Consider the following 27,069-nt stretch of genomic DNA (forward strand, 5'->3'; position numbering starts at 1 on the left):
TGGCACTATAGTGCCGAAACATGTTGTGAAATAACAAGTGAAATTGAATGCACTAAAAGACGGACATTGCATACATATCATGGATTATATTCAGGTGTTTATATTGTTTCGAAATAATTTAGTCAGGATACAGAACTTTTCAAATAATTTTACAGAATGGGCACTGGAATTTTTCTTTATTGGTGGATCTGTAAGGACCTCAAATTCGAAGATAAGATACAAATTTTCGTACAGCTGTGTCAGCAGAACTGTAGGCAAAATTATAGTTTTGTATATTCTAATTTTTATGTTTCTTTGGACAGCAGACGAATAGACAAATGGTTCTGGATCTACATCGAACCACCGCACAGTGTAGAACACACAGAACGTATACACGCCCAGGCAAGGAACTCATAGGCCATATTGTACGATCATATAAAGATACATATCGTGTGAATAGCATATCAATATCCACACACCACAACCCGTACATCACAGAAACTTGTAGTTGGGTTTCACAACCAAGCTTACTACGTAGAAAGCTTATTCAATAAGACCTACAAACGATCAATAATAAAACTGAATACTTGTGTTGACGGTGACATAATTCATACGTATATATACGTAGGTCATACTGAAAGTCATGAGCAACTTTTTTTTTTTTTTTGCATGCAACCTGGGAACAGCAGACGAAAGAGAGTATAGTGGTAGGTGGAACATTGAGTGTCTTTTGACGTCAATAGCTTGCATCACGTGACCAGTATCACTCCTAACAAAATGGCCGACAACGATATGTGGTTTCGCCAGCGTGCTGCATCGAATTTCTTGTGAAAGAGGAAATCCCTGCTGCAGAAATTCACCAGAGACTTCAGAGTGCTTATGGAAGTGTGTGCATGGGTGCGAGCAGTGTTCCAAAATGTGTGAAACATTTTAAAGATGGGAACACCAGCATCCAAGATGAGCCTTGGAGCGGTCGTCCTCGAACAGTCTCAACTGAACGCAACAAGGAAAGAGTGGATGAGAGCATTCAAGATGACAGGCGTGTGACTGTGGACACAATAGCCCGAAAAATTGGAATAGGACACAGTGCAGTACAGGAGATGATTGAAAGCTTTGGCTATAGGAAAGTTTATGCTCGTTGTGTCCGCGCGGTTATTGACCGAAGACTACAAAGGTCAGCGAAAAGCCATCACCTCAGAACTGCTGCAGAGATATTAACACGAAGGCGATGATTTTTTGCTCTGTATTGTGACAGGTGACGAAAGATGGTTTCACCATTTCGAGCCTGAAACGAAACAGCAGAGTATGGAATGGCACCATTTGCATTCTCCATCAAAAAAGAAGGCAAAGACAGTGCCATCAGCCGCGAAGGTGATGGGCACAGTTTTCTGGGATGCAGAGGGGTTTATTCTGGCTGAATTTTTGGAACCTGGGCAAGCCATCAATGCTGCTCGTTATGTCCAGACGCTGCACAAGCTTCGTCGTGCATTGCGCGATAAACGTCTGGGACGAAACATCATCATCCTCCATGCCACTCACCCCCACGCCGCTCGCCTCACATTGGAAGCAATTGCAAAGATGGGGTAGGAAGTTCTTCCACAACCCCTCCTATAGCCCTGATCTGGCACCCACCGACTACCATCTTTTCGGATTTGTGAAGGATCAGCTGCGTGGACAACGTTTTGAGACAAGCAGTGTGTCAGTGTCTTCGGATGGCTGGAACGGAATTTTACAGAAGGGGAATTTTCAAACTCCCAGAACGCTGGGAGAAATATGTACAAAGAAGTGGCGATTATGTGGAAAAATAAAGAAAGGTGTGTAGATTGAGGCGGTGTATTTGGTTTGTCAATAATAAAGCATGTTACTTTACAAAAAATTGTTGCTAATGACTTTCAGTACGACCCTCGTGTATCTGTAACACACAAGAGGGTGCAGCCAATGAAGATATATTAATTGAATTCAGTTCATGATTGTGAAGGATGAGGACTAACCCAACTGCTGACTTGTATCACAAAGCATGGGTCCTATTATGGTAGTTGTTTGTATTGTTTTAGCAGACATATTCTGTATTTTGATCCTATTATAAGTTATGTATAGGATGTCACAGGAGGAATGTGCCAGACTTCGGGAGGGTGTTCCTTATGTTAAAGTATGCCGATATAAACAAAAACACTTATGTCCAAAGTTGAACGGTTACGGAGATAATGGCCAGAGAAGTGTGAAATTTTGGCAAGTGTTACAAACTTGTTGATTACCAAATATATATTAAAACTGGGAGGAATATGTGGTTTCTGTAATGTTAAGAATGTACGTAACATCAAACTAACTTGTGAGTGTCAGGAAGCCATTAAATTGAACTAAAAAAACCCGCACGCCATGTCATTGTCGTTAGGGTTCCAAGCATTATACATGACACATGCATGGCAAGCAGTGACGTAACATGGCTGACTGCGCATTCTGGTATGTGAGTGTATGCGGCTAGTGTGAGCCATCATCACCACAGTCGAGGACAAACATCGATAAGCCTTGTCAGCTGACGGGTAAAGTGCGTGGAACCGCCAGAAGACCACCCTTTTCTTGGGCCATTATCTCCGTAACCGTTCAACTTTGGACATAGGTGTTTTGGGTTATATCGGCATACTTTAACAAAAGGAACACCCTTCCGAAGCCTGGCACATTCTCCTGGGACACACACACATACTAGATTCCTTTATCTCATGAAACATTTTTTCCCAAGCCAAATCTATTTTGTCCCGCCTGCCATAATCTGGACAGTGTTTCTCATATACGCCAGGCTCTTGCTCAATTAACTGCACAAGAACAAATTACCAGTTTCGTCCACTCTTCACACCATCTTAACAAACAAAATAATCACGCTAGCGCGTTACAGAACAGCTGATATCTAGGAATCCAAGCGGTAATTCAATCGAATTCGATTGTGTGAAGCCTGGCATGCTCCGTTGCCAGGAAACTGAGTATCTCAGTCTCTCCGTGAGTTGCGTTGCCCTTTCCTCAATATGCGCTCCGCCACTTACTTACATGTGTCGAACTCTGGCTGGTAAGACCTTTCGGATATCGCGGTTGCCAGTTTCCTTGATGAACGCTCGGCCTAACACGCGTTCAACTCAGGCTGATACACAGTTGCCTACTTGAAATCGGAAATATATCGCGGTTGCGTTTCGGTTGTCAAGTTTCCTTGGTGTGTCATCGGCTAGTGTAGTTGTGACGGGAGTGACTGGGAGTGACTATTCGAAATTGTTCGAGGTTCGAGGTGACCAGATAGATCGGTTAGATCGGTTAGATAGGCATGTAGCTGAATTGGTGAAAGAGGTAAGTGATTTGTTCCAACTGATCATGGAAAATTAAATAATATAGTGTTTTGCCTATAGTTAGGCCTTTAATATGAAAATTATCGCAGTATATTTAATGTTGAGTTTGAATAAGTTATTTTCTTGGTATATCAAAGTTATTTTTCATAAAAATCGTGAGTTGCAGAAGAATATAGAATGTCGAGAACCTAATTCCAGCTTTCGAGTTAATTGATACAGTATGAATTTATTATTATTGCTCTATGCAATGTATTATTTGTTGTAAGGTGCTGAAGAGAACGTTTAAAAGAATACTGAAAATCGGGGTTTTCATAGTTTATAATAGAATATATGAGGGGTAGGCCTTCTCGACCCTTGCACCGCGACCTTAGGTCTATTTGTGCTTCCCCTTTTTTAATTATTCCCTCAGCATCCCCACACTTTGGATGAAGCGCAGGATTTTGGACGTGGGGGCGTCAAAATAGTCACTTGGTTCCATACAGTACTGACCCAAGTGACGTAATCTTAAATAAGCTAAAGCCTCACATTCACACAGGACGTGTGTGGCTGTTTCATTTTCTATCTGACACCTCTCACAGGTGGGACTGTCACTTAGTCCCAGTTTGAACAGGTGTCCTTTGAGGTGACAGTGTCCTGTAAGTAGTCCTACCACCCATCGTAGCTGGTTCCTGTTGAGCTTCAACAGTTCCTTCGCTCTTTTAGCAGAAGGTCCTCGTATGAGTCCCTTTGTTTGCCTGAGTCCAGTTAAGGATTCCCAATATTTCTTGTGTTTCATGTTAGTCCAGTCCCTGATTGCCTGTTTGGCAACTCCTAGAGAGATGCCACAGGGTGGTTCAGGTCCTATGAACGAATGTTCACCTCCAGTTTTAGCTAATTGGTCTGCTGCTTCATTTCCAGCAATACCCTCATGCTCCAGCACCCATATCAGTTGTACCCTGTTATGTTTGACCAGTTCCATGAGGGTTTGGTGGCAATCCCAGACCAATTTTGAGTTGATCTGGTGTTTGTCGAGCTCATTAAGTGCAGCCTGGCTGTCAGATAGAATGTAGATGTGCCCATTTCTGTAGTTCCTATCTAAATTCTCCATAATACATACCTTAATGTCAAATACTTCTGCCTGGAATACTGTCGTGTACCGCCCAAGGCTGAAACTAAGTTTCTGCCTCATGCCATAGCAGTACACACCAGCTCCAGTGCCTTTATTTGTCTTGGAACCATCTGTATACCAGATCAGTCCCCCTTTTCTATCGGGCCAAAACCCGTCTTCCCATTCACTCCTGTCAGGAAATCTGACCGTGAAGGGTTTTTCATATACATGTCTAAGTATCATNGGAGATGGTAAATTCCTGCCCTGGCCTCTGCATCCAATTGTACATGCAGTGGGGGGAGTCCAAGGAGTATCTCCAGTGCAGCTGTTGAAGATATTCGAAATGCTCCTGTGATACCTAAGCAAGCCATCCTTTGCAATTTGCTAAGTTCTGTCTTGCTTGCCTTGAATTTAACTCTGGGCCACCATACTGTGACACCATAAGTAATTATGGGTCTCACAACCGCAGTGTATATCCAATGTATAATGTGTGGCTGCAGTCCCCAAGTTTTACCAAACATGATCCTGCATGTCCAAAAAGCCTTATAGGCTTTTGCTGTTTAATTTCACAGTATTATGTAAAAATTGAAAAAGAAATTTACTACAGGACCAACAAACTTTATGAAAGGCGTGCACATTCTATTAATTGACATAAGTTAGCTAATGGAAGTTGACATCTAGTTTGCTTCCAAAATTCTTGCAGTGGTTCCATGTAACATTCGCATTTTACTCTTAAGTTGCTGTACTTTGGAAGTTGGATCACTAATCCACATTTCCCATCATAGACCCATATCTCCAAAGTAATGCTTGGGGCAAGCAGTTTGATTACTTCTGATCACTGAAGTACCAAGAGCATCCATTTCAGCAGCAACAATTTAAATCGGTGTGTGTTAGTCTGAAATTAAGCTTATGGACCAGTAATTGATGTTAGATCTTTCTAATGGGCCTAACAGAGTGTGTGCCTCCAACTGCTCTGTCTGTGGCTGGAAACAGATCCAGTTTCCAAAATGCGTTCTTTAGGATACTGGATGATGGACAGAGTCCAAAAATCCAATAATCCTGAGTGTTATACACCATCATAAGAACCCTGTTGAATCTTGTTATATCTTACCTGCCTGGCACACAGGTTTCCAGTTCAACTGACATATGGTAGAATGTAAGTTTGTGCAGTTGTAAATGGAGTGGTCTAGGTTCTGAAACATCAGGTTTCTCATGGTTGAGGCTGTGATGTGAAAGAAACCAAAATAAGGAGGAGTCTGTTGAACTTGGTGGATATACTGTCGATTTATTTTCACTAAGAGGAGTCCCATTAACATGGGTCCATCTCAGAAACATTAAGGAGTCATGGAGGCGTGAAAACCAGATAAAATATGCCAAAAATAAAGGTTTTTAATGAAAAAATCTGCTGACACTTAAATGTGAAACAAAAAGAAACATTATTTAATAATGAAGCATGTTGTAAAAACTGTTCAAAATGTCTGCCTGTGTCTTGAATGCACATCTGATCTTGGTGTATTATGCATACTGTTCAGAGTGTCTTGAATATACATTTCAGTGCAGTATGTTGTGGAAGTGGTTGCATTCTCATTGTAGAGAGTGTTTCAGTTAAATTCATCACCTTAAGTTCTTTGGATCATTTTGATTCTCTTGATGGTTCTCTGTATGTGGACCAGCTATGCCTTATACTCCAAAAGATAATATACAGGGGGTTTAAATCAGGGGACCACTCACCTCCTGGTACTCATATCTGTTAGAGGCTGAGTTGAACCCAGAGCCATGGTGCAGCTGGGAGGATTAAGTCATTTGAAAAATTCACTGACCTTATCAAGAATCTAACCTGTGACCTTCCAGCTTGTACTGTAATGTCTCAACCAACTACACTACCACGTGCCCCTGTTATTCAGTTTAGTGATTAGTATTTTTTTAACATGAAAGTTCTTGTCTGCAGCAAATTTAATATGGAATTACAATAGAAAATTGCATTGTATATAGGTTTAAATGTGTGCCTTATTTAATTTGTGTTTTTAAAATTGCACAGTTATTTTCTTTTGGTGTGACAGTTCTTACCCCACATACATCTGAATGTTTTGCAAGTGTGAAAGATGGAGGTGATCACAATCAGTCTGTGCATCCAATTCTTCACTTCAGTGATGTTATCGAATACTTTGCTAAGTTTAAGGGTCTCAGGCTCCTGTGTTTCTTCCATTTTGCAGTCATCTTCTGATAAATATTCTGTTACTCTCTCATGCTTCAGGACTTATGTACAATTTCTTCTTTATCCTTGTAGACAGTGGCGGGAGTTTCATCATCTTGCAAACCCGGCTTGCATGTCATTTACCTGTAATCTATAATGAAGAGTACTGGAAGCCTCATGCACATCTTCTGTGAATCTTAAAAAGCCCTCTGTGTTCAACACTGTCGCATGTTGCAGCAACACATTTTGACCAGCAATTTGTAATTGTCATAGAACTAGTGTTCTTCCACACCAGTCCAGTATTGCAGGCTATGTTAGGTGTAACAGTTTTCAGAAATTGTGGCACTTGCAGCCCTTGAGTTAACCACTGCCATGAGAAGCATCCACCAATAATCGGCTCTAAATACTTGGATAATGTCTTGGCCCAAGGGTTGAATAAGTGCGGTAGTATTTGTTTGGTAAAAACATTACTACGGTTTTTCCAGCCTTTGATTTTAGAGAGTCAGGTGGAGGATGTGCAGGGTAGTTATCCAAGTTATCCAGCAGTGGTAGACCTTTTTAATCCCATTCTCATGAATGCAAGCAATTTTTTACAACTTGTACAAAATTTTCAATGAACCATGATACAGAAAATATTGCGAGTCATCCAGGCCTTCTTTCCACACAAGTTCAATCACTGGAGGAGAATTCCATAGCTCATGTAGAGAAGCCTCAGTGTCTCCTTAGCAAATCACTAATCACGTGCAACGTCATAGTCAGAGCGAGCAAGTAGATGCAGTCATTTGAATGAAGTTGTGTAGGAAGAAAATACTGCAGTAAAATTGAGAGGACGTTCTTTACAAAGAAAATAACAATTAGGGAGACATTGGTAGAACACAAAAATCTATGAAAGAAGCTTTTCTTAATTTGGAAAGAGCAGCAAAAAAGATGAATCTACAAATTAACAAAAATAAAATAGTACATGCCGGTAACCAAGAAAGACTGTGCTAATGGACCTGCATATATTGAAATTGGCTCATATAAAATTGAGTTTGTATGTAGTTTTACTTGCCTTGGATCAGAAGTTAACTGTAAAAATGACATCAGTGATGAAATAAAAAAGTGTGTACTTGTGGTAAATAAATGTCTCCTTGGCCTTAGGAAACACCTGAAATCCCAACTAATACCTAGGAAAACTAAAACTATGATGTAGAAAGTACTCATAAGATCAGTGCTATCTTATGCCTCTGAGACCTGGCCACTGTTAAGATCGGATGAAAGACTGTTAAGTAAATTTGAAAGGAGGATCTTGAGATATATCTTTGGACCAGTGGAAGAAAATGGAATATGGAGGAAGAGGTATAACCATGAGCTATACAAACTATTTAGTGAACCAGACATTATTGGATTTATAAAGGTGAAAAGGCTTGAATGGGCTGGACACATAATACGTGATAGCAAGAATAGAACAATCAAGAAAATACTTTATACTAAACCAGAAGGAAATAGGAAATTAATACTAAACCAGAAGGAAATAGGAAAGTGGGAAGACCAAGATTGAGATGGGAAGAATGTGTGGGGCAGGACATAAGAATTTTGGGTGTAAAGAACTTGAGGAATGTAGCATCAATGGAGAAGAATGGCGAGAAATCCTGAGGAAGGCCAGGGCTTGCAAAGGGCTGTTGTGCCAGTGGTGATGATGAGAGAGTAGACTGTTATATGATCTGCTTGATCTGAGAACATTAAGAGTGATAGCCTAGTGGCATGCCAGCTACTTGAACTAAGTAAATATTGCAAAGCATAATAGTTATTTAAGTGGTCAACAAATGCCCTACCCTTCATGGAACCTTAAGATTTATTACTGCGTTCATTGATCCTTCTCATGAACCAGAACCAGATGAATCCAGTTTACATGCTGATACTCTGCTTCCTTAAGATCCAGTTTAATATTATCTTCCCATGCTTTGGGCTCCCACGTCCTCATCTCTACATTCTCTGAGAAGAATAATGTATGCATAGCGATTGCCTTAGGGGCTGGACATCAAGGATTTGATTTGCAGTAGAAGCAAAATATTATTCTTTACTGTGCAGCATCCAAACTGGCTCGGGGGCTCAGTCAGCCTCTTAATCAACTGGGTACCAGGGGCCCTTTCCCAAGGGTAAGGCAGTTGGGGAACGAAACCGACCTCCATCTAACGCTAAGGTAACAGTGGTTGAGCTATGCCTACATCCCCCCCACATACATCTTCATGGCATGTTGTTTAATTAAGCACATGGACAAATTGATTTTTGTCCATAATGGTAAGTTAACAGTCAGAAATTGTTTAAAGGCCCAATAATAATATTTATTGTTACTTAAAAATAAAAGTCCTTCATTTGAAAATGTGTTTATGTTTTAATTACCTTTACACTATAACAAACATTGAATGTAGTGTGCATGAAATGAGAGAGAAAATGTTTAAAATTGTGATTAGAATGTAAAGATTTAAATTTTCTTCCTTCGTGAAGTTAGTGTTCCTTCATATTCTTACTAACCAGAGATGTACCCAAGTTCCTCACCAGTATTTCTCTTCATTTCTAGGTTTGAGTCACTTTCTAGTGGACGAGGCCAGGAAAGACGTTTTGCTATAAAAAGAAAATGGGATCCATCTCAAAAGAAGCATAAAAGGCATGGACCACGTAAGTTAACTGTTTCATTCCATCAAACTTATTGCTTCTTGTGTTGGTACATCACATACAGGGATCATTTTTATTAAGTTATTCAATCAGAAAGGGTGTGTCAATGAATCGGGTGATTTGGCAGCGGTGTTTCTTTCTGGATTGGTTGGAGTGGGGAGGATGCGAACTCATCGCTTTAAAAGTGCTAAATGCCTCATTGCTGAATATCACTGTGGTTGCCTTCAAAGTACTTCCCTTGGGAAGCTATGCACCGATGCCAGCACCTAGTCCACCCTTCAAAACAGTTTTAGAACTAGTTTGTGGAATGGCCTTCAGAGGTGCTGTCGTATTACTCCTGATGACATCAGTGTCATCAAAATTCCTTCATTTCAATATTCCCTTTATCTTCAGAATCATAAAAATGTCATTGGGGCTACATTTGCTGAATACAGAGGGTGTTCCAGCACAGTTATTTGTCTACTAGCTAAAAACTCACTCATGATGCCATGTGAGCAGGTCCTTTCGGACCATTTTCACACACACCTTCGTCATGTCAGGGTCATCAGTTAAGATTTTCCTACCTGTTTTTCTGTCGATGTTCACTTACTCTTCTATGCTCCTGACAGTCAGCCAACGATTTTCACGCACAATTTGATGAACTTTTGCAGTGTTTCCTTCAGTTCTGCTTTTTGCTGGCCGTCCTGATCTGTCTTCATCAATTACACTTTCTCTTCCCTCAGAAAAACTTGTTACCAACTTGTAAACTGCTGTTTTCATCATAGTATTATCCACATAAACTTGCACTAACGTCTCCCTGATTTCATTTCCACTCTTGCCAAGTTCAACAAGAAATTTTATGTTCATTCGTTGCACTAATTCAAGCTCCAACATTCTAATGATGGGTCACTAGAACACCATCAGACAATAATATGTGCCACTCAGAAAGAGACTGCTACAGATCAACAGAAACACAACTGTGAAATGCTGATATGCAGGCGTTATCAAACCATACTGAGGTTTCTGTCCACTGCTGCCACAGCAAGTATGTAATGACGAGTTTGTGAACTTCATTGTCAGACCTCATACCAACCTGTCACAGAAAATTTTCACCTGTTGGTCACATCTTCCATATTTTCTCAGAAGGCATTCTTTTACAAAGTATGTATGAATAAAGCTGTTGAAAATCCATACATTTGGATACATGAGTAAGGGAATATTTATCATTATTCTGCTTATTTAATGGGAATGTAGGATCAGCAACTCTTCCACATAAATAGCGCATTGTGAAGTTATGTTGTATTTGTGCCTCAGAGTTTCAGCTACCACTGGAAATGTTGACAATCTTGATGCCATCTGTGATGGCACCAGCATCAGGCTTTGTTTACCAAATGGACCAGGACTCAGGATGGTTGGTTAGGACCCCAGGAACTGCCCTGTCATGTTCCTGTCCCAGCACACGATATGCACAGCAGCATGATCAATCCAGCCAGACCCAGCTGTTACTGTGCTGACCATCGGTTTGTCCTAATCTGAAATGTTTGTGTAACAGGTGTTCCAGCACCATTACTTGGAACGACGAGTAGCACCCCAGTCACTCCTACCAAGATGAATGTATAAAAGAAATGTATCAAAGGCTGGTGGCAGCAGGGATTCTTCCAGGTGGAAGAGCCGATTCACATTGTGAAGAACAAGAAGAGGCTAATTCTATCAAACCTGTTGACTTCAGTCAGCCTGAAACATTAAAAATGTAAGAACTTACAAGTTAAACATCTGATTTCTTCATTTGGGAACTGTTGTGATGCTGAAAGACTAATATGTGGTAGACTTAAATTGCTATAAACATCATTTTCTGAATTCTGCTGTCTACATTGAATTCATATTATTAACAATCAGTGCGTTCACTTCCAGGCATCAGCCTGGTTTAGTGGCTCTGCAGCACGCTGGCATTCCGTGTAGTTCCTGTGGCGCGTTCATTTCCCTCCAGAGGAACGTATGAAATACAGGCAACATTTGGAGTGGAATTTCCAGCAGAACAGGTGTCTGAAGGACAGTGGTGACAATCAGAGTAGAGGCTGGTATATTAATATCTCAGATTGGATGCAGCATGAGGAAATTGAAGATCCAGAGGAAACAGGTATGATATGCAATTCTTATCTAGATATGACATTGAGGACTGCATAGAAAATGTCTCCTTCACTGCTACAGGAACGTCTTTACTGAGCCATTGCGTAGCAACACAAGGAGAGAGACACTTTACCAAGCTATTGCTTAGCAATGATAGGAGGGATACACATAGAAAGACAGAGACTGATGGGAGGGCTTTATGAAGTGCACTGTGAGATGTGCTCAGGTGCTATGATGTGCATATAAAGTTTTGTAAAAACTGGTTCAGGCATTCCAAAATTAAGGGTGGGGGGTATTCTGAGTTACACTGAGAGATAAGTTGGAGATCTTATAAATATACTTTAGGAATGTGGGCAAGAAAGGTATAATGTTGATGTTGCAGAAATCGAGCATAATTTCCCTCAAGAATCTCTTGAAACCTACAAAAGTATCACAGTACTCATTGTCACATATTGATTGATGTCCTTGACACACGTGTAGAAAACCATTATCCATGTAAACTTGCACTGACGTCTCCCTGATTTCACTTCCACTCTTGCCAAGTTTAACAAGAAATTTTATGTTCATTCGTTGCACTAAGTCAAGCTCTGACATTCTAATGATGGGTCACTAGAACACACTCAGACAATAATAGATGCCACTCAGAAAGAGACTGCCATAGATCAACAGCAACACAGCTGTGAAATGCTGATATGCAAGCGTTATCAAACCATACTGAGGTTTCTGTCCACTGCTGCCACAGCAAGTACGTAGTGACAAGTTTGTGAACTTCATTGTCAGACCTCATACCAACCTGTCACAGAAAATTTTCACCTGTTGGTCACATCTTCCATATTTTCTCAGAAGGGATTGATGATGTCCTTGACACATGTGTATAAAACCTGTATCACTTGCCCAGTTATCCTCAGAAAGAGAGAGAGAGAGAGAGGTACCCCCCCTCCCCAATTATATAATCTGTAGAAGACAGAAAAGCCGGTCATGGTAGCCGAGCGGTCTAAGGCATGCACTGTCTTCGCTCGCTTGCTCGGAAGCTGGGATTGTGGGTTCGAATCCCACTCAGGGCATGGATGTTTGTGTACAGGTAGAAGCCTTGCAACGAGCTGATCACCCGCCCAAGGAGTTGTGTCGAATGTGTAAGATCTAGATAAACCGCAGTGAACGGAGAAGTTCATGGAGGTAGGCCTAGGCCCACTGGGGCTGTAGTGCCAAGGGGGGAAAAAAAGGATGACAGAAAAAGTTTGTAATAATAACATAATGTTGACTGTTGAATGCATGAGTGGGTGATCTCATGGATGAGGTATATGGGGAGACGTTTGAAGACAATGATGAAGCAGGTTATTACATTGGCAGAGAAGGGGACTGGATTGGTTGAAGCAGTCAACAGTGTCGAGTTTTGCATTCATGATCGGTGTCAGTGGTAAAATTTCACTAGAGGTGTTTGGTGGATCTCCTGACCATGATTTCTTTAAAGGAATTAGCCAGTTTGAGTTACCTTGTAGCCTGTGACTTACTCACTTACTGATGCACATGAATCAACTGAAGTAGTCGATTGAATAAATAAATTATTTAAACCATGAACAAATTGATTTACTTTTAAAAAGAAGCCAGTTGAGTTGAGTGGTACATTTCATGCATGTGCTCTACTTCTAGACTTCATGTAACTGACAGAACTAAGTTTTTATTGTTTATATGTTGGTATCGTTCTTAGAAAAACCTTGAACACAGAAAGGCTAGTGTCTTTTTATCAGTAATTTCAGCTGATGGTAGGTTGTTAAGCTGTCATGTAACACTTAGAGAATATGATCTTCTGGGTTGCAACACTGTGTAGGTCTGGGAAAGCCCAATGTTTCAAAGGAACACAACACCTCCATCTTCAGGGTCGAAGAGCAAACTAGGAAGAAGCAGACAGCTGAGATTGCTTCATGTTTTTGCTGGTTTCTTGCTTCTGTCATGGGAGGCGGTATGTTCATCTGAAACTAACCACACTGCTTTACAAACCAGAAGCTAATACTATTCATAAAGAGTCATATCTTCTAGAGCAGGCATATCCAACACGTCGATTGCGGGACAGTTTTTGTCGATCTCATAGGCCTATAAGGAAATTATACGTGAAAATCATGTAAATTCACTTGTAATATAATATGATTATTTTCAGATTCTGAAGGGAAAATACATATTAGTCATTCCTATTTTTCTGTTCTTAACGAACAAAGTAAGTTTGTACTTTCAATGTATGTTGCTTTTACAACAAACATCATTTGTCGTGTTATTTTTACCAATATTTTTGCTTAAAGTGAGGTATGGCGATAGGAGGGGGTGCTAGATGACTGGCAGTTTTGACACTAAGAAGTCGATCACAACCTGTTTGAAGTTGGGCATGCCTGTTCTAGAGTGTAATGCCATTTAGTCTATTGAAAGTTAACTGACAGTGGTCTGGAGGAATATGTCGCCTTTGTCTTCGGGTCAGAAAATATACCAAACAAGAAGCCAGCTTGAAGCAGGTAGAGCTGTGTGCTGATTTCTGTTTATTAACAGTGACTTAGATTTAGACTAAGTCCTGACCATAGCAGTAATGAACTATTGCTGAAAGTAGGAGGTTTAACACATCTGTGTGGGTGATGACTGTTAATTTGAGATAGAGATAGGTGAAAAGAAAATGATGGAGCATGCATCAGCTTCTGTTATTACCCTCCAGAAAGTACTGTAATATCGGCATATAATTCTTTCTAATTTTCAGGACCATGCTTGTTTGACATGGAGGAGGCTGCATATGGGGCAGATATGGAGGGTGAAGTTCCCAGTGTTTCTGCAGGAGAGAATCCTGATGATGAAATTTGTACAATGTGTCATGATAAATTCAAAAAAAAAAATTAGCAATGAGAAAGAAGAATGGCAATTGCTTGGAGCAGTGAGGATAGATGGAANTCTTTTACAACAAACATCATTTGTCGTGTTATTTTTACCAATTACAAAGTTAGTATATTTGTTATGATGTTACTCTTACTTTGAGAGATGTTATATTGTCATTTAGCAAGATGCTTGTACTTTCTCCTTGGCTTCATGGTGCTCTGAGGACCTTGACAACGTCCGTGACTTGACCATTCTTCTCTATTCCCTTTTCCTGGCATGTTTTCACTTTTGGCTTTCCTGAATAATTTTCTTGTCTTCCAGCCATTTCAGTCTGGGCCTTCTCATTTTGCTTCTATTATCTGACCTGCTTTCAGGTATTTTCTTAGCCATCCTTGCTTAATTCATTCAAATTACGTGCACCAACCAGTTCAGTTCATTAGGTATAACCAGTTACGAATTTATTGCTTTATTGAGGCATGCAGTATATGTATTGGGGATTAGGGTGATTAACATTGTCACCTTAATTACATTTCTTCAATGTCTTGAAGTTTGAAAACATATTTATCTTAGTGCATGTTACCAAGATGTATAATGAAGAAATAAAATAAAAGTCTGAAGGTTGTAAATAAAAATAAAGTATTTGTTTCCCCACATTAGGGCTGCACCATGGCTCAAGCGGTTAGTTGCTGGCTTCCCACTATGTCAGCCTGGGTTCGATCCCGGATCTGGTCAAGTGGGGTTTGTGGTGGACAAAGTGGTGCTGGGGTGGGTTTTCTCCAAGTACTTTGATTTCCCCTGCCAGTCTTCATTCCACCAAATTCTCCATCATCATAATCACCCGGGGCAGGCTACAATAGCCCAATCAGTGGCCACTGTGCCGAGTGGACCCAGTTGGACTCCAGCCCGTGCTAAGCGAAATTCCCCACATTAAGAGCTAAAGAATGAATGGTGTTCATCTGTGTAGAATGCCAGAGAACATTGATTTTTGATAATAGATTTGATTATAGGTGACAAGAGTGCAGACTTCTGTCCTTGTAGTGATGCCAGTAAGACTGGCCACAAGCCAAGTACATAAACATTCCTTCTCTTCTGAATAGGTGTAGTAGTTGTATGGTGGTGCCACAGAAGATTGCTAATGAGAATGTTTTGAGACTGCAAAGTTTACATGCCATGATTTTGTTTTCAGGTGGTTCCACTATGGATGCCAGATTTGGTGACATTGAGCGATTCCCAATAGTTTATAAGCAAAGAAATCCTACTGCAACCTCAGTCCTCCAGGCCAGGAAAATTTCAGTGTGGACCTTTGCAGTGGATTGATGTTGGACATCCTAACATGCGATGTGGTCGTTGGGAACTTGAACCAAATAATCCCTGGAGACATGAGAGAACCTCAGCCAGCTTAACTCAAGTTCACTTGGGCAGTCATCCAGACCCAAACCAAAGATATGGTTACACCTTTCATGAAATATTGGGACCAGAATTTCAAGTAGTTAACAATTCTGGTGGAATTAACCAGCAGAGACCTCTGCACTTTCAGTGTTATGCATGGTTTAAAGGTTGTGCAGAGAGATGAGTTGATGGATGGCACAGGTTTCTGCAAATTGTTAGCAACCTAAATATCAGTAAGACTGTAAAGTTCACTACCCTGAAGACCACATTCCACACCTTAACAACCATAGAAACCTCCTGTCTGATATCCATAGTTCACCGACGTGAATGTCAATAGCTAGAGCACCAGGTTGTATAGTCCATAAGTTAGGGTTGTGTGTGTAGATAAATTATTGTTGAGAGAGTGAACTGTTTTATGATCTGCTTGATCTGAGAACATTAAGAGTGATAGCCTAGTGGCATGCCAGCTACTTGAACTAAGTAAATATTGCAAAGCATAATAGTTATTTAACTGGTCAATAAATGCCCTACCTTTCATGGAACCGTAAGATTATTACTGTGTTCATTGATCCTGTGGCATTCTAGCAGCTGATACCATTTTTAGCTTCTAATATAGGGAAACAAATACTTTATGTTTATTTACAACCTTCAGACTTTTATTTTATTTCATTATAAATCTCTGTAACATGCACTAAGATAAATATGTTTTCAAACTCCAAGACATTCATGAAATGTAATTAAGGTTACAATGTTAATCACCCCAATCCCCAATACATATACTGTAGGCCTCAATAAAGTAATAAATTTGTAACTGGTTATACATGATGTACTTCATGATACAAATAAATGACAATGTACAATCAAGAGTCATCAACAGCGAGAATATTCTGCACCTCATTAAAGTTAGCCTTGACTGTGTGAAAATTCAGTAAAACTCCATTATAATGAGCACCACTATACTGAGGGGCTGATCATATCTCCCTAATTATTAATTTCTTTGTAAAGAACTTCCTCTCATTTGATTTGTCTCATTCTGGTCCGTCACACTATCAATTACAGAGTGGGTAATGTTCAGTCTAATGTGACATACAAGTTCACAACACTTCAATCCTCGTTCACCTTACATGTTTCGATTCAAAAGAATCATCTTCAGAGGCGCACCACTACGATAAGGAAACACTGTCACATAAGATATTTTAAACAATATGCATTTAAGCTATGAATAATGCTCACTATATAAATTTTGATATTATCGTGATTGGTATTGATGTTTGTCTTAGGCACTCACAATGGCTCTTCTTGAAGTGTAGATTTACTTATGACGTTTCTTTTAAGTGTAATTGCTGATTATTCTGACTGGGGTTTTGCACTGCACGCAATACGAAGTTCACTCTTCCATACAGTTGCCTCCCAGTGCGTTTAAAATTGTATTAAAATTTCCATATAAAAAATTTATTATGTAAAAATATCTTGAGTCGACATTGGGTCATGTTTTCCTCCTGATGGTGGGAGATGTCGTTTATTTCTCTTGATTNTGTTGTTTTGATTGTTTGTTTCCCTTGTTTGTTTCTGTTCATCTATCAATTTGTTGTGTTTATTGTAGTAGTATATTTGGAATTCCTCTTTTATGTTCATTATATTACCCTTATTAGCTTTTTCGATGATTTCCATGACCGTTGATATTGGTCCGTATTGATGATGATTGTTTAGTATGTGTTGAGCATAAGTGGATTCATCTCTATTTAGTCTTGTGTTCCTTATGTGTTCGCTATATCGTGTTGATAATTTCCTTCCTGTTTGGCCTATGTATACTAATATTAAGATAGCATTTAAAACAAACCACACAATAGGCAGAGCACTACAAGAACAACACAACACAAATCCATACGAGCAAAGTGGTATTTACAAATTAACTTGCCAAAGTTGCCACCAAGTATACAAAACTCAGGTTATGAAACATGCAGCATTCCTCAAATTATGATAGGAGAGGCCTTTAGCACTTTCAGTATTGAACAACTTACTGCTAATGATTTGATACACTTCAAGTATACGCTCCCACTGCATCTGCAGATAATGAAAGGAGTTTCTCTGAGTACAAGAATGTGCTGCCGGACAGTAGGCGCTCAATCACCTTAGACCAGTGGTTCTCAACCTTTGTCAGACCGCGGCCCGGTAAATTCTTTTTTCTATAAGATGATGGCGTCGGTATAATTGATGCCAGGGCCCGGTAGTGGGCCGCGGCCCAGTGGTTGAGAAACACTGCCTTAGACAATCTCGGCATGTTGATTGTCATCTATTGCAAATCTGAATGACGTAAAACTTAACTATTAGAATATAATGTTGTGCCCTGGATATTAAGGAATATGATTTTATTTAACGAGGGGGGCGATTTTAAGTTTATTAGAAATTTATTATAAGTTTTATAAATACTCATAGTAATACGTTAGGTGAACTACAGGTTGGTCAGCTGGAAACCAGAGTTGAGATCACTTACTGACGTAGCACATTCCTCAGGCATCCGGCTTCAGTTGTGTATACTTTATAGAAAATGCTGACAATTCGAGTGAACGACACAGAGGCAAGTCTTGCTTGAGCACGACAGGTTATCGGCCAGTATGAATTTGCTGACTTTAGGATTTTAAGTGAGCAGAATTTTCATGAGTTTGAGAATACTGCATTTTGGAAATGGAAAGTAGAAGCCGTTTGGAGCACTCTGACTTAGGAGTCGCTCGGAGCAGTCGACCCTAGCAATTGCGTCGTAGCAAGGAGACAGGGTGGCGTCGGATGTGTTCATTGTCACTCTCTTTTGTAAGCGTGAATAGTTGCCTGTGTTCGGTCTACTGATGATTGTTAATATGTAATTTCTGGTTCAATGATTAGGATATGAATTTCCGTTTGTCAATTGTTGGTTAAAATTTGGAAGCTGATTAAATGATTCACTAGTTGCTTGTTGAAAACACCAACAATCATTTTGTTCCAGTATCCTGTTATTAATCTTGCTACTAACTGGTTCCGACCCTCTAAACCAGGGGTCTCCAAACTTTTCGAAACACGGGCCACATTAGGTAATTCAGCACTTTCAACGGGCCGGATAAAATGAGAAATTAATAACTCTAGGTATATGAGTTTTATTGCAAGCACAGAATGTCATAAACTAAATACAAAGTATGTGAGAATAAATTATTGTATATTAATGACAACAGACAGTAGCAGCAACTGCTCATATTTTCATTACAAATAATAATAATAATACAATTAATGTGAATGATGGCTCTTTTTGCATTCTTAAAATATGATTAAATTTAGGTTCAAATTTTGGAACGCTAATCACAAGTAGCGACTTTAAATGTTCATCGGATAAATTTGCCCTGTATTTCGACTTGTGTGTACTTCATCTGGGAAAAAGTTTGTTCACACTGATATGTCATCCCAAAAATGGAGATAAATTTACAAGCCGGCCGTCGTAGAATGGACTAAAGTTCCGGTAGCCTTATCAACATTCCTCGCTACCAATTCTCGGAACAGTTAGCGCAAAACTGGGTATAAGTTGCCTTTAATACAAAAATGGTAATAAGTATGACACCGGCAGTGATGATAATCTGTTACAATTACACTGCACCAGTGCAAGAAGTCTTGTGCACAAGACGGCTAGTAACGAACTGCTCGCGCTACCTAAATTTCCACGAAGTGACATTACCGATCGAGGCCGAACAAGTACGAAGAAATACCGCGCAGTNTTGTGTACTGAGTATTGCATTTAATCTTCAGATTTGGTCAAAATGATCGGATAGTCTGCACAGCACAGCATCGGCACCTTCTACCGAAGCAAATTTCCACAACCACAATCACTCCGTACATAATCCCGCTGCCTGTATCGGTCTGTATGGTCTGCATATAATCGACACACGACACAATCTTACACTTTCCGGTAGGGTGCAGCACTGATATTTCGGTGACTGCATATGATACCACTAACATAGGAAGTCAATTATGTACTTTATTAAAATACCTTTTGTATCCCTTCTTATTATTATTTCCTGTGCGTAGATCGATTGATGAAATTTGAGAAATCATAAATGCATTCATGTTCAATATCTATTTATGATCTTGATAAATTAGATGTTAGGGAACTTAGGGGCCTTAGGGGTACATTCGTATATGTTGGCTACCTTGGCTACTCTACGATTGCACGGTTCCCGCCAATTGTGGAAGGTCTGTTTCGAAGTGGGTGTTGTTTTGGTGAGGGTGGTTTTCAAGCTTAGAATAAAATAATATAAAATATTATTCATCTAATGGTGCATATTTAATTTAAATATTTAATTCGGTACATTTTATTAGAACTAATATGGATGTGTCAGAGGCTCAAATTGGTCAACAGCGTGTGCGGGATGAAGTCGGGGTTAGATGTCAGAAATTGTTTCAAGATTTCTTAGAAGAGTAAGTAATTTATTCATATCTACCTGTGAATTCAGCGATTGCTGAGTGTATGTTTCGACCTTGTTTTAGTCGTGATAGATTGCTTAAGGAAGGTCCGTTTTTTGTTCTAGAATTAATTTTTATGTAATATGCTTATTATTTTTTCCTATATTTGATGTCATATTAAAACCCAATCGATAAATACATGAATGGACGTATATACTAATAACTGAAGAAATAATTTAAACATTTGTTGGCTAACCTTTAGAACACATTGGCCCATGTACATAAGATAATCTTCCCTAATCTCCTGTCACTTCCTGTTAGGTTCCAGTATTGTCCTCAGCACTGTGTTCTGAAATACCCGTAGTATGTGTTCTTCCCTTGGTGTGAGAGATCAAGTTCTGTACCCATGTAGTATAACTACAGGCAAAATTATAGTTCTGTGTACCTTAACTTCTGTGCTTTTAGATATCAGGTTACAAGACAAAAGATTTTAAACTGAGTACTAGTAAGCATTCACAGAATTTAACCTGCTCCTAATTTTTCATGATTGTAATATTGATTTGGTATTACTGTTTCCAAACGCCACATTTTGTAAGGGTTTATTATTTATCTTTACATTGTTACCGCCCTGCATTCTGTTGATATGACATGAACATACAGTGAAGAGGGGAGTACAGTTGAATACCACATTACAGTAAATGCCCAGTTATCTGATATCCAGTCGTCTGGAATTGTCTCCAGGTGACAAAATATTCAAAGGAAGTTGATATATTTGTAAAATTATTCAAAAACAAATTTGTGATGCATATATGCTCACCTGTCATGCATTAGTTTTCGTAAGCACCATCATTAGCACTAACCTGTTGTCCCTGTGCAGATGCCATTACAGTAGAGCAGGCATGTCCAGCTTCAAACAGGTTGTGATCGACTTTTTAGTGTCAAAACTGCCAGTGATCTACCACCCCCTCCTATGGTCATACCTCGCTTTAAGCAAAAATATTGGTAAAAATAACATGACACATGATATTTGTTGTAAAAGCAACATACATTGAAAGTACAGACTACTTTAATATGTATTTTCCTTTCAAAATCTGAATATAATAATATATTACAAGTGAATTTACGTGCTTTTCACGTATAATTTCCTTATAGGCCTATGAGATCGACCAAAAATCGTCCCACCATCAACGCGTTGGACATGCCTGCAGTAGAGGATAGGTGAATTTGTGATTGTGTTACATTATGTGTATCAGAAATGTTTTGCTTATCAGTCCACTGTGTTGCCTAGAAAGATCCCATGCAAGAACTAAAATAATAATGTGTTGTTTTGACATGTTGCATTGTATAAGAGTTTTTCTCATGCAACAGGAAGATTCATATACCCGTCAAACCCTATTTCTGATATGTGCTGGATAACGGATTGTACTGTATTTGGCTTTTCATCAGCATAGCATAATTTGTATTTTGATTACCTACCACTTGATGGTAATATTTCTCTGACACGTTAGAGTTACTTATGCGGTTCATTACATATTTTTGCCAAAGTATGTGTTATTTGCCCTGTTAAAATATTCCCCCTAAGGGAGCAGGTGTAAACTAGGTTGGTCACTTTCAAACTCTACTGGAGTAGCTTAGAACATTCCTTTTATTTTAGCCATATACAGTGGTTGAACATAACACTGGAAACACTGCAGATACTGTACACATTCTTATATTAATATGGTGTCAGACCACCCTTTGCCTTCAGTACAGTCACAATCCTTCTTGGGATGGATTCATACAAGTTTTGAACTGTCTGCAGTAGAATTTGATACTATTCTTCTTGAAGAAAATCTTCAGATTGCTTTAGAGATGTTGTGGGTGTGAATCTGTTCCTCACCCTAGTCTCCAAAACTGACCAGAGTGTTTCATTGATGTTCATATCTGATGATTGTGCTGGCCAGGGAAGATGTTGAAGTTGATGTTCACCTTCATGCTCTTCAAACCATGACTGAAGAGTTCCAGCTGTGCGAAAGGGGCAGGGGGCATTGTTATTGTGGAAAACTGCATTGTAGTTCAGAAATAACGTCTGGATCATGGGATGCAACTGATTACCCAACCTGTCCACGTACACCCTTGCAGTATTTCGCCCATGAAGGGTAATAGTGGGACCAAAAGAATACCACATTATTCCTGCCCAAACCGTCACACAACCTCCTGTGTGTTTCACTGTTGGAACTGTACCAGGCATTTGGTTTATAGGCTTCCTTGGGTGTTCTCAAAATGTAAACTCTTCCTGATGTAGGGAACAGTGTGAAGGATGTCTCATCTGACCATATCACATGTGTGTTTCCAGTTATATGACTACCAGGTTTCATCGTCGTGGCACCATCATTTATGCATCTGAGCATTATGTTCAGCTGTCAGAGGTTTAGCAGTTGGAGCACTACCATGGATGTTGAATTTATGAAGCTCATGTCAGAAAGTTTTTGTGGAAATAGGGTCTTCAAGATGAATATTCAATTCTGCTGTCACTTGTGCTCCAGTAGTTCTGTTCCATGGGCTCCCTAATGATGTGGCAGGCCCACTGATATGATGTTGTGCTGGGACAGCACTCTGCTAATTTGGTTGAATATAGTCCCGACATAAGGTAGGAAGGCGACTGAGTCCAGTATAGCTTCAGGCCAACTGATGTTGGCTGAACGTCAGTCGGCCCGAAGATAAACTGGACTCAGTTGCCTTCCTGCCTTATGTCGGGACTATATTCAACCAAATTAGCAGAGTGCTATCCTGTCACAACATCAGATCAGTGGGCCTGCCTCCAAAGAAATTATCTAGTTTCCTCTGACCGGGCAAAGATAGCCTGGGACTAAGGACACTGGGTGTACACAGTATCCCATGCGAGTGCAGCAAGGTCTATAGTGGGCAGACAGGCCGTTCGGTGGACATGAGGTTGAAGGAGCATCACGGCACATCTGTCTCGGACATCCAGACAAGTCAACTGTTGCTGAACATAGCATCGATTTGGGACACCGCATTCAGCTTCAGAATACCTCCATCCTCACTACCAAGACCGGTTATATGGATCGCATCATTAGGGAGGCCATTGAGATTGAACTCCATCATGACAATATGAACAGAGAGGTGGAGTTTTGTCTCAGCAAGTAATGGAAGCCTCTCATCTGTTCCCTCAAGTAACCTCCAAAATATGGCAGACCTTATAGGCCACTCAGGTCCATCGCAGCCTCTGAGCTACAGGGCTAATGTCCTCCATTTAACCTTCCCTTCTCTCCCCCTAACACATACTCTATACCAGCTCTGGCCCACTACCTGCTGGCTATTCCACCAGACCCTTCCCCTCCCCCTCTCTACTACTACCATATATAGCCACACTAGGGTTCCCAGATACCCCGTTTTCCTCGGATTCTGCTGTTTTTTCACCCAAATTTTGTTCCTCCATTTATTGTTTACCTGGAGTGGATAATTCTCCGTTTTTTTATTTAAGTCCATTCGAATTATATTTCATGGGTTAAATATTATCATAAAATTTCTGTAATCCTTGGAAAATGACATTGTTATAGTTTCTTTCGTTATGTTGCATTTCGTGAATGTTGGCAGTACTTGAGGTTCTAAACCAAAGCAGAGGTTGTTGGTGATAGTGTATTTTTAATCCATTCAATCATCGCTAGAAAGTCGGTATCAAGTTAGCAAAAATGTTTGAGGGCGAAGAAGATCCATCAAAGACTCCTCCACGGAAGAAGTTGAAATTCCAGGCCAAACAAAATAAAATGTATCTTAAGAAATGGGAAGATATGTTTTTGTGGGTTAAGCCGGGACCAGACGAGAACCGGGCATTTTGTACGTTGTGTAGGAAGGATTTTAGTATTTCGCACGGTGGACAGTGACCTGAGGCAACATGCACAATACAAGGGACATAAATTTAAGGAACAGTGTAATTCTGGAAGTTCAAATAAACTTTCGAAATACTTTGTTAATTTAAACAATAAAGAAGAATATGACAACAGTACCGCGTGCGAACTTGGTTTAGTGTATCATGCAGTGAAACACAACTTAAGTTATTCCAGTTTGGACTGCGGAAATAAACTTGTGTCCCATATTTTCAGTGATTCCGCCATTGCTTCCAGACTTTCATGTGGACACACTAAAGCAGAAATGATAGTGAAGTACGTGCTTGCTCCTAAAAGTGTAAATGACTTTATGTCTATTTTAAGATGTCTAGAAAATACTTCAAAATTTTTTTCGTTGGCTACCGATGCATCAAACAGAAGCAATCAAAAAACGTTCCCTGTTTGCATCCGGTACTTCAACCCTTTAAAGGGAGTGCAGAATAAACTTCTAGATTTTGTTGAAAGTGCTGAGGAAATGTCTATGGCAATTACTGGTTTGGTGCTGCAGAGCTTAGAAAAGCACAGCTTGGATGTAAATTATGTGTCTTCTTATTGTGCAGACAATGCCAATGTGAACTATGGAAAAACACATTCCGTATATCAGTTGCTGCGAAGTAAAAACCCAAATTTACTGAAAGTTAATTGCTCTAATCATGTCACACCTAACACAATTAAGTTTGTAATTGACAGATTAGATGTTGATGTTGAAAGTGTAGTCTTAAAGATATATAATCACTTTTCTGTCTCCGCCAAAAGAAGAGAAGAGTTAAAATCATTCTTTGAATTTCTGAATTTGGAGTGGACTGAGATTTTGAGGCATGTTCCAACTAGGCACCTGTCATTAACACCAGCCATTTCTCGACTGCTTCAGAACTGGGAAGCAATGAAAAGTTACTTCAGTAGTATTGCCAACTGTCCAAAATTATCATCTAACATTTTCATGAAAGATGACCCAGAGGAAGCAGTGTTGCCTGAAATCTACTTTAATTTCTTAAGTGTTATTGGAAGTCAGCTGGAAATGGTAGATAAAACACTGGAAAAGTCTGACTTAAGTGTACTAGAGACTTACAAACCTGCTCTGCTGATTCACTCCCGGATTTCTTCTTGTCTTCTACCCTGAAGATGGAGGTGACACGTTCCTCCAAAACGTCGGTTAACACAGTTACTACACAGCGCTACATCCCAGAAGACGGCTTTCTTCGAAGTTGAATCATGTTTATTGCAGTGTGTTTCTGATGCAGCAGCAATGTCTTTGGCCTCACTTATATCAGAAGTAAATATGAGGGTAAGTCAATAAGTAAGTTACAAATGGATATAGAACTTAAACAAATAGGAGTACTTAATTGAAAAATGCTATGATTTGTCAGCATAATGTCCCTGTACATTGAGGCACTTGTCCCATCATTTCACAAGCCCCTGAAAACCAGCAGCATAACATTCTCTGGGCTGCTGTTGGAACCAGGTGGTGACTTCTCTTTCTACAGCTTCATCATCGAGAAAATGTTCAGCTGAAAGATGATGTTTAAGAGGGCTGAACAAATGGAAGTAGCTTGGAGCAAGGTCGGGGCTTTATGGAGGATGCTGAAGGACTTCCAGCTTGAAATTTTGCAGTGTCTCATTTGTCTTGTTTGCAGTATGGGGACATGTGTTGTCATGCAAAGCAACACACCTTTGGTGAGGAGTCCTGGTCGCCTCCATTGAATGGTGTTATGAAGTTTCCTGAGGATGTTACAATAGGAGTCGGCATTTATGGTTTGTCCTTGAGGCTTGAATGTGGTGAGCAGTATGCCTTCATGATCCCAGTCACCGCCTGGTTCTGACAGCAGCCCAAAGAATTTTATGCTGCTGGTTTTGATAGTCACTTGGTTCCATAAAGTATTGACCCAAGTGATGCAATCTTAAATAGTTAAGGCCTCACACCTACACAGCATATGTGTGGCTGTTTCATTTTCTTCTTGACATCTCTAACAAGTGAGAGTATTACTTAGTCCCAGTTTGAAGAGGTGTCCTTTAAAGTGACAGTGTCTTGTAAGTAGTCCCACCACCAATTTCTTATTTGTGTACGTTCTGTGTCCATTTGTAACTCATTGACATACCTACGTAACTGTCACTGTGAACAGAAAGAATTTCATCATTGGCCTACAAGCTGTGGTTACAAATTGATACATTTCTTTTATTTTGTTTCTTCAGGCTTGTTTTCTGAATGACATCTTTATTATTTTTGTTTCCTCATCTACTTGTGTTTCTTCTTCAGTTTCTTTTCTTTCTGGTGTGTCAGTTAAAATTTTGGACTTGTCCCAATTTTTCCCCAGTATCTCTCTGCTTTTCTTAGTGCAGCTTTTGGAAATGACCTAACATTTGTAGGAGGCAATGTAGGTGGCCTAGAAGACCTTTGAATAGCAAGGATGAGGCTCTTTGAGTATGATTTGAACATTAGGAATGTCATGGATGTACTGTCTGAACTCCATATAAGACCATCAAGAGGACACTTGGGTGTCGATAAATCCTGGATAAGGTTAGACAGTGTTACTATTGGTTGTGGGCAAGGACTTATGTCAAAATATGGTGTTGACAGTGTGACACCTGTGCAGCTGGTCTGGGCCCCCCAAGCAGGAACAAGGGCATGATGCACCTGGCCCTGGACATAGCAGAACACTTGCCTCAAAGCACTGAGGAAAAATGCCATCTCCTTTTCACTATGGACTATTGTCAAGTGGCTGGATATGTACATCCTCTACACTGAGGAACTTCTTTATATACTTCCCTGCAAGAATACCGGCGTTACAGTGCCACCAACATTTCCTTGACCATGCATGCATATGTCATCCTGGGATACGTGTTTACTGTGACAGTGCATAGTCAAGACATCCCTCAACATCTGTGCAGTTCAAGAACCCAGTCATGTCTCATTATGATGTTAAATTTAAGTACAGATCCTATGCAGTGACTGGATTTTGATCCACGAAACCTTAAATCAAGATTCTACTGAACTGTACAGATTGAACAGCATTCATTTGTAAATTGTAGAATAGGTTAGTTCTTCAAATGTGAAAGTGCTGTAAGAGAACAATATTGAACATGAATGTAATAACTAAGCTTTTTCCCTACTTCGTCGACATTTCTTTTAGAAATGTAAACTCACTTCATTTTGCCTATTGTAAAAAGATATTA

At 39.8% G+C, this 27,069-nt stretch overlaps 1 protein-coding gene and 1 long non-coding RNA gene across 6 annotated transcripts in view; both read left to right on the plus strand.

The window, feature by feature from the left end:
• Nucleotides 1-3,134: 3,134 nt before the first annotated feature.
• On the plus strand, nt 3,135-16,459 carry LOC111861770. 4 transcript variants are annotated; one of them, XR_004512723.1, is made up of 6 exons: nt 3,135-3,309; nt 8,660-8,771; nt 9,150-9,247; nt 10,785-10,973; nt 11,135-11,360; nt 14,088-14,220. It is a non-coding gene; the product is annotated as an uncharacterized LOC111861770 (long non-coding RNA). The 4 variants fall into 4 exon arrangements; XR_004512722.1 differs by lacking the exon at nt 8,660-8,771 and having other exon boundaries at nt 3,144-3,309; nt 11,120-11,360; XR_002842311.2 differs by lacking the exon at nt 8,660-8,771 and having other exon boundaries at nt 3,151-3,309.
• Nucleotides 16,460-19,761: 3,302 nt separating this feature from the next.
• LOC111861764 (DNA replication licensing factor Mcm6) overlaps nt 19,762-27,069 on the plus strand; it is an 82,603-nt gene continuing 75,295 nt past the window's right edge. Inside the window, exons 1-2 of one of the 2 annotated variants that reach the window (XM_023846599.2) lie at nt 19,769-19,828; nt 19,928-20,026. In XM_023846599.2, coding sequence (XP_023702367.1) covers nt 19,935-20,026 — 92 coding nt within the window. In that variant the 5' untranslated portion in view covers nt 19,769-19,828; nt 19,928-19,934. Of the gene's footprint in view, nt 20,027-27,069 lie in introns of both variants that reach the window. The other variant, XM_023846598.2, reaches the window with a different exon arrangement.

This window comes from Cryptotermes secundus, unplaced genomic scaffold (genome assembly GCF_002891405.2).
Source record: "Cryptotermes secundus unplaced genomic scaffold, Csec_1.0 scaffold383, whole genome shotgun sequence".
In the NCBI taxonomy this organism is placed as follows: Eukaryota; Metazoa; Arthropoda; class Insecta; order Blattodea; family Kalotermitidae; genus Cryptotermes; species Cryptotermes secundus.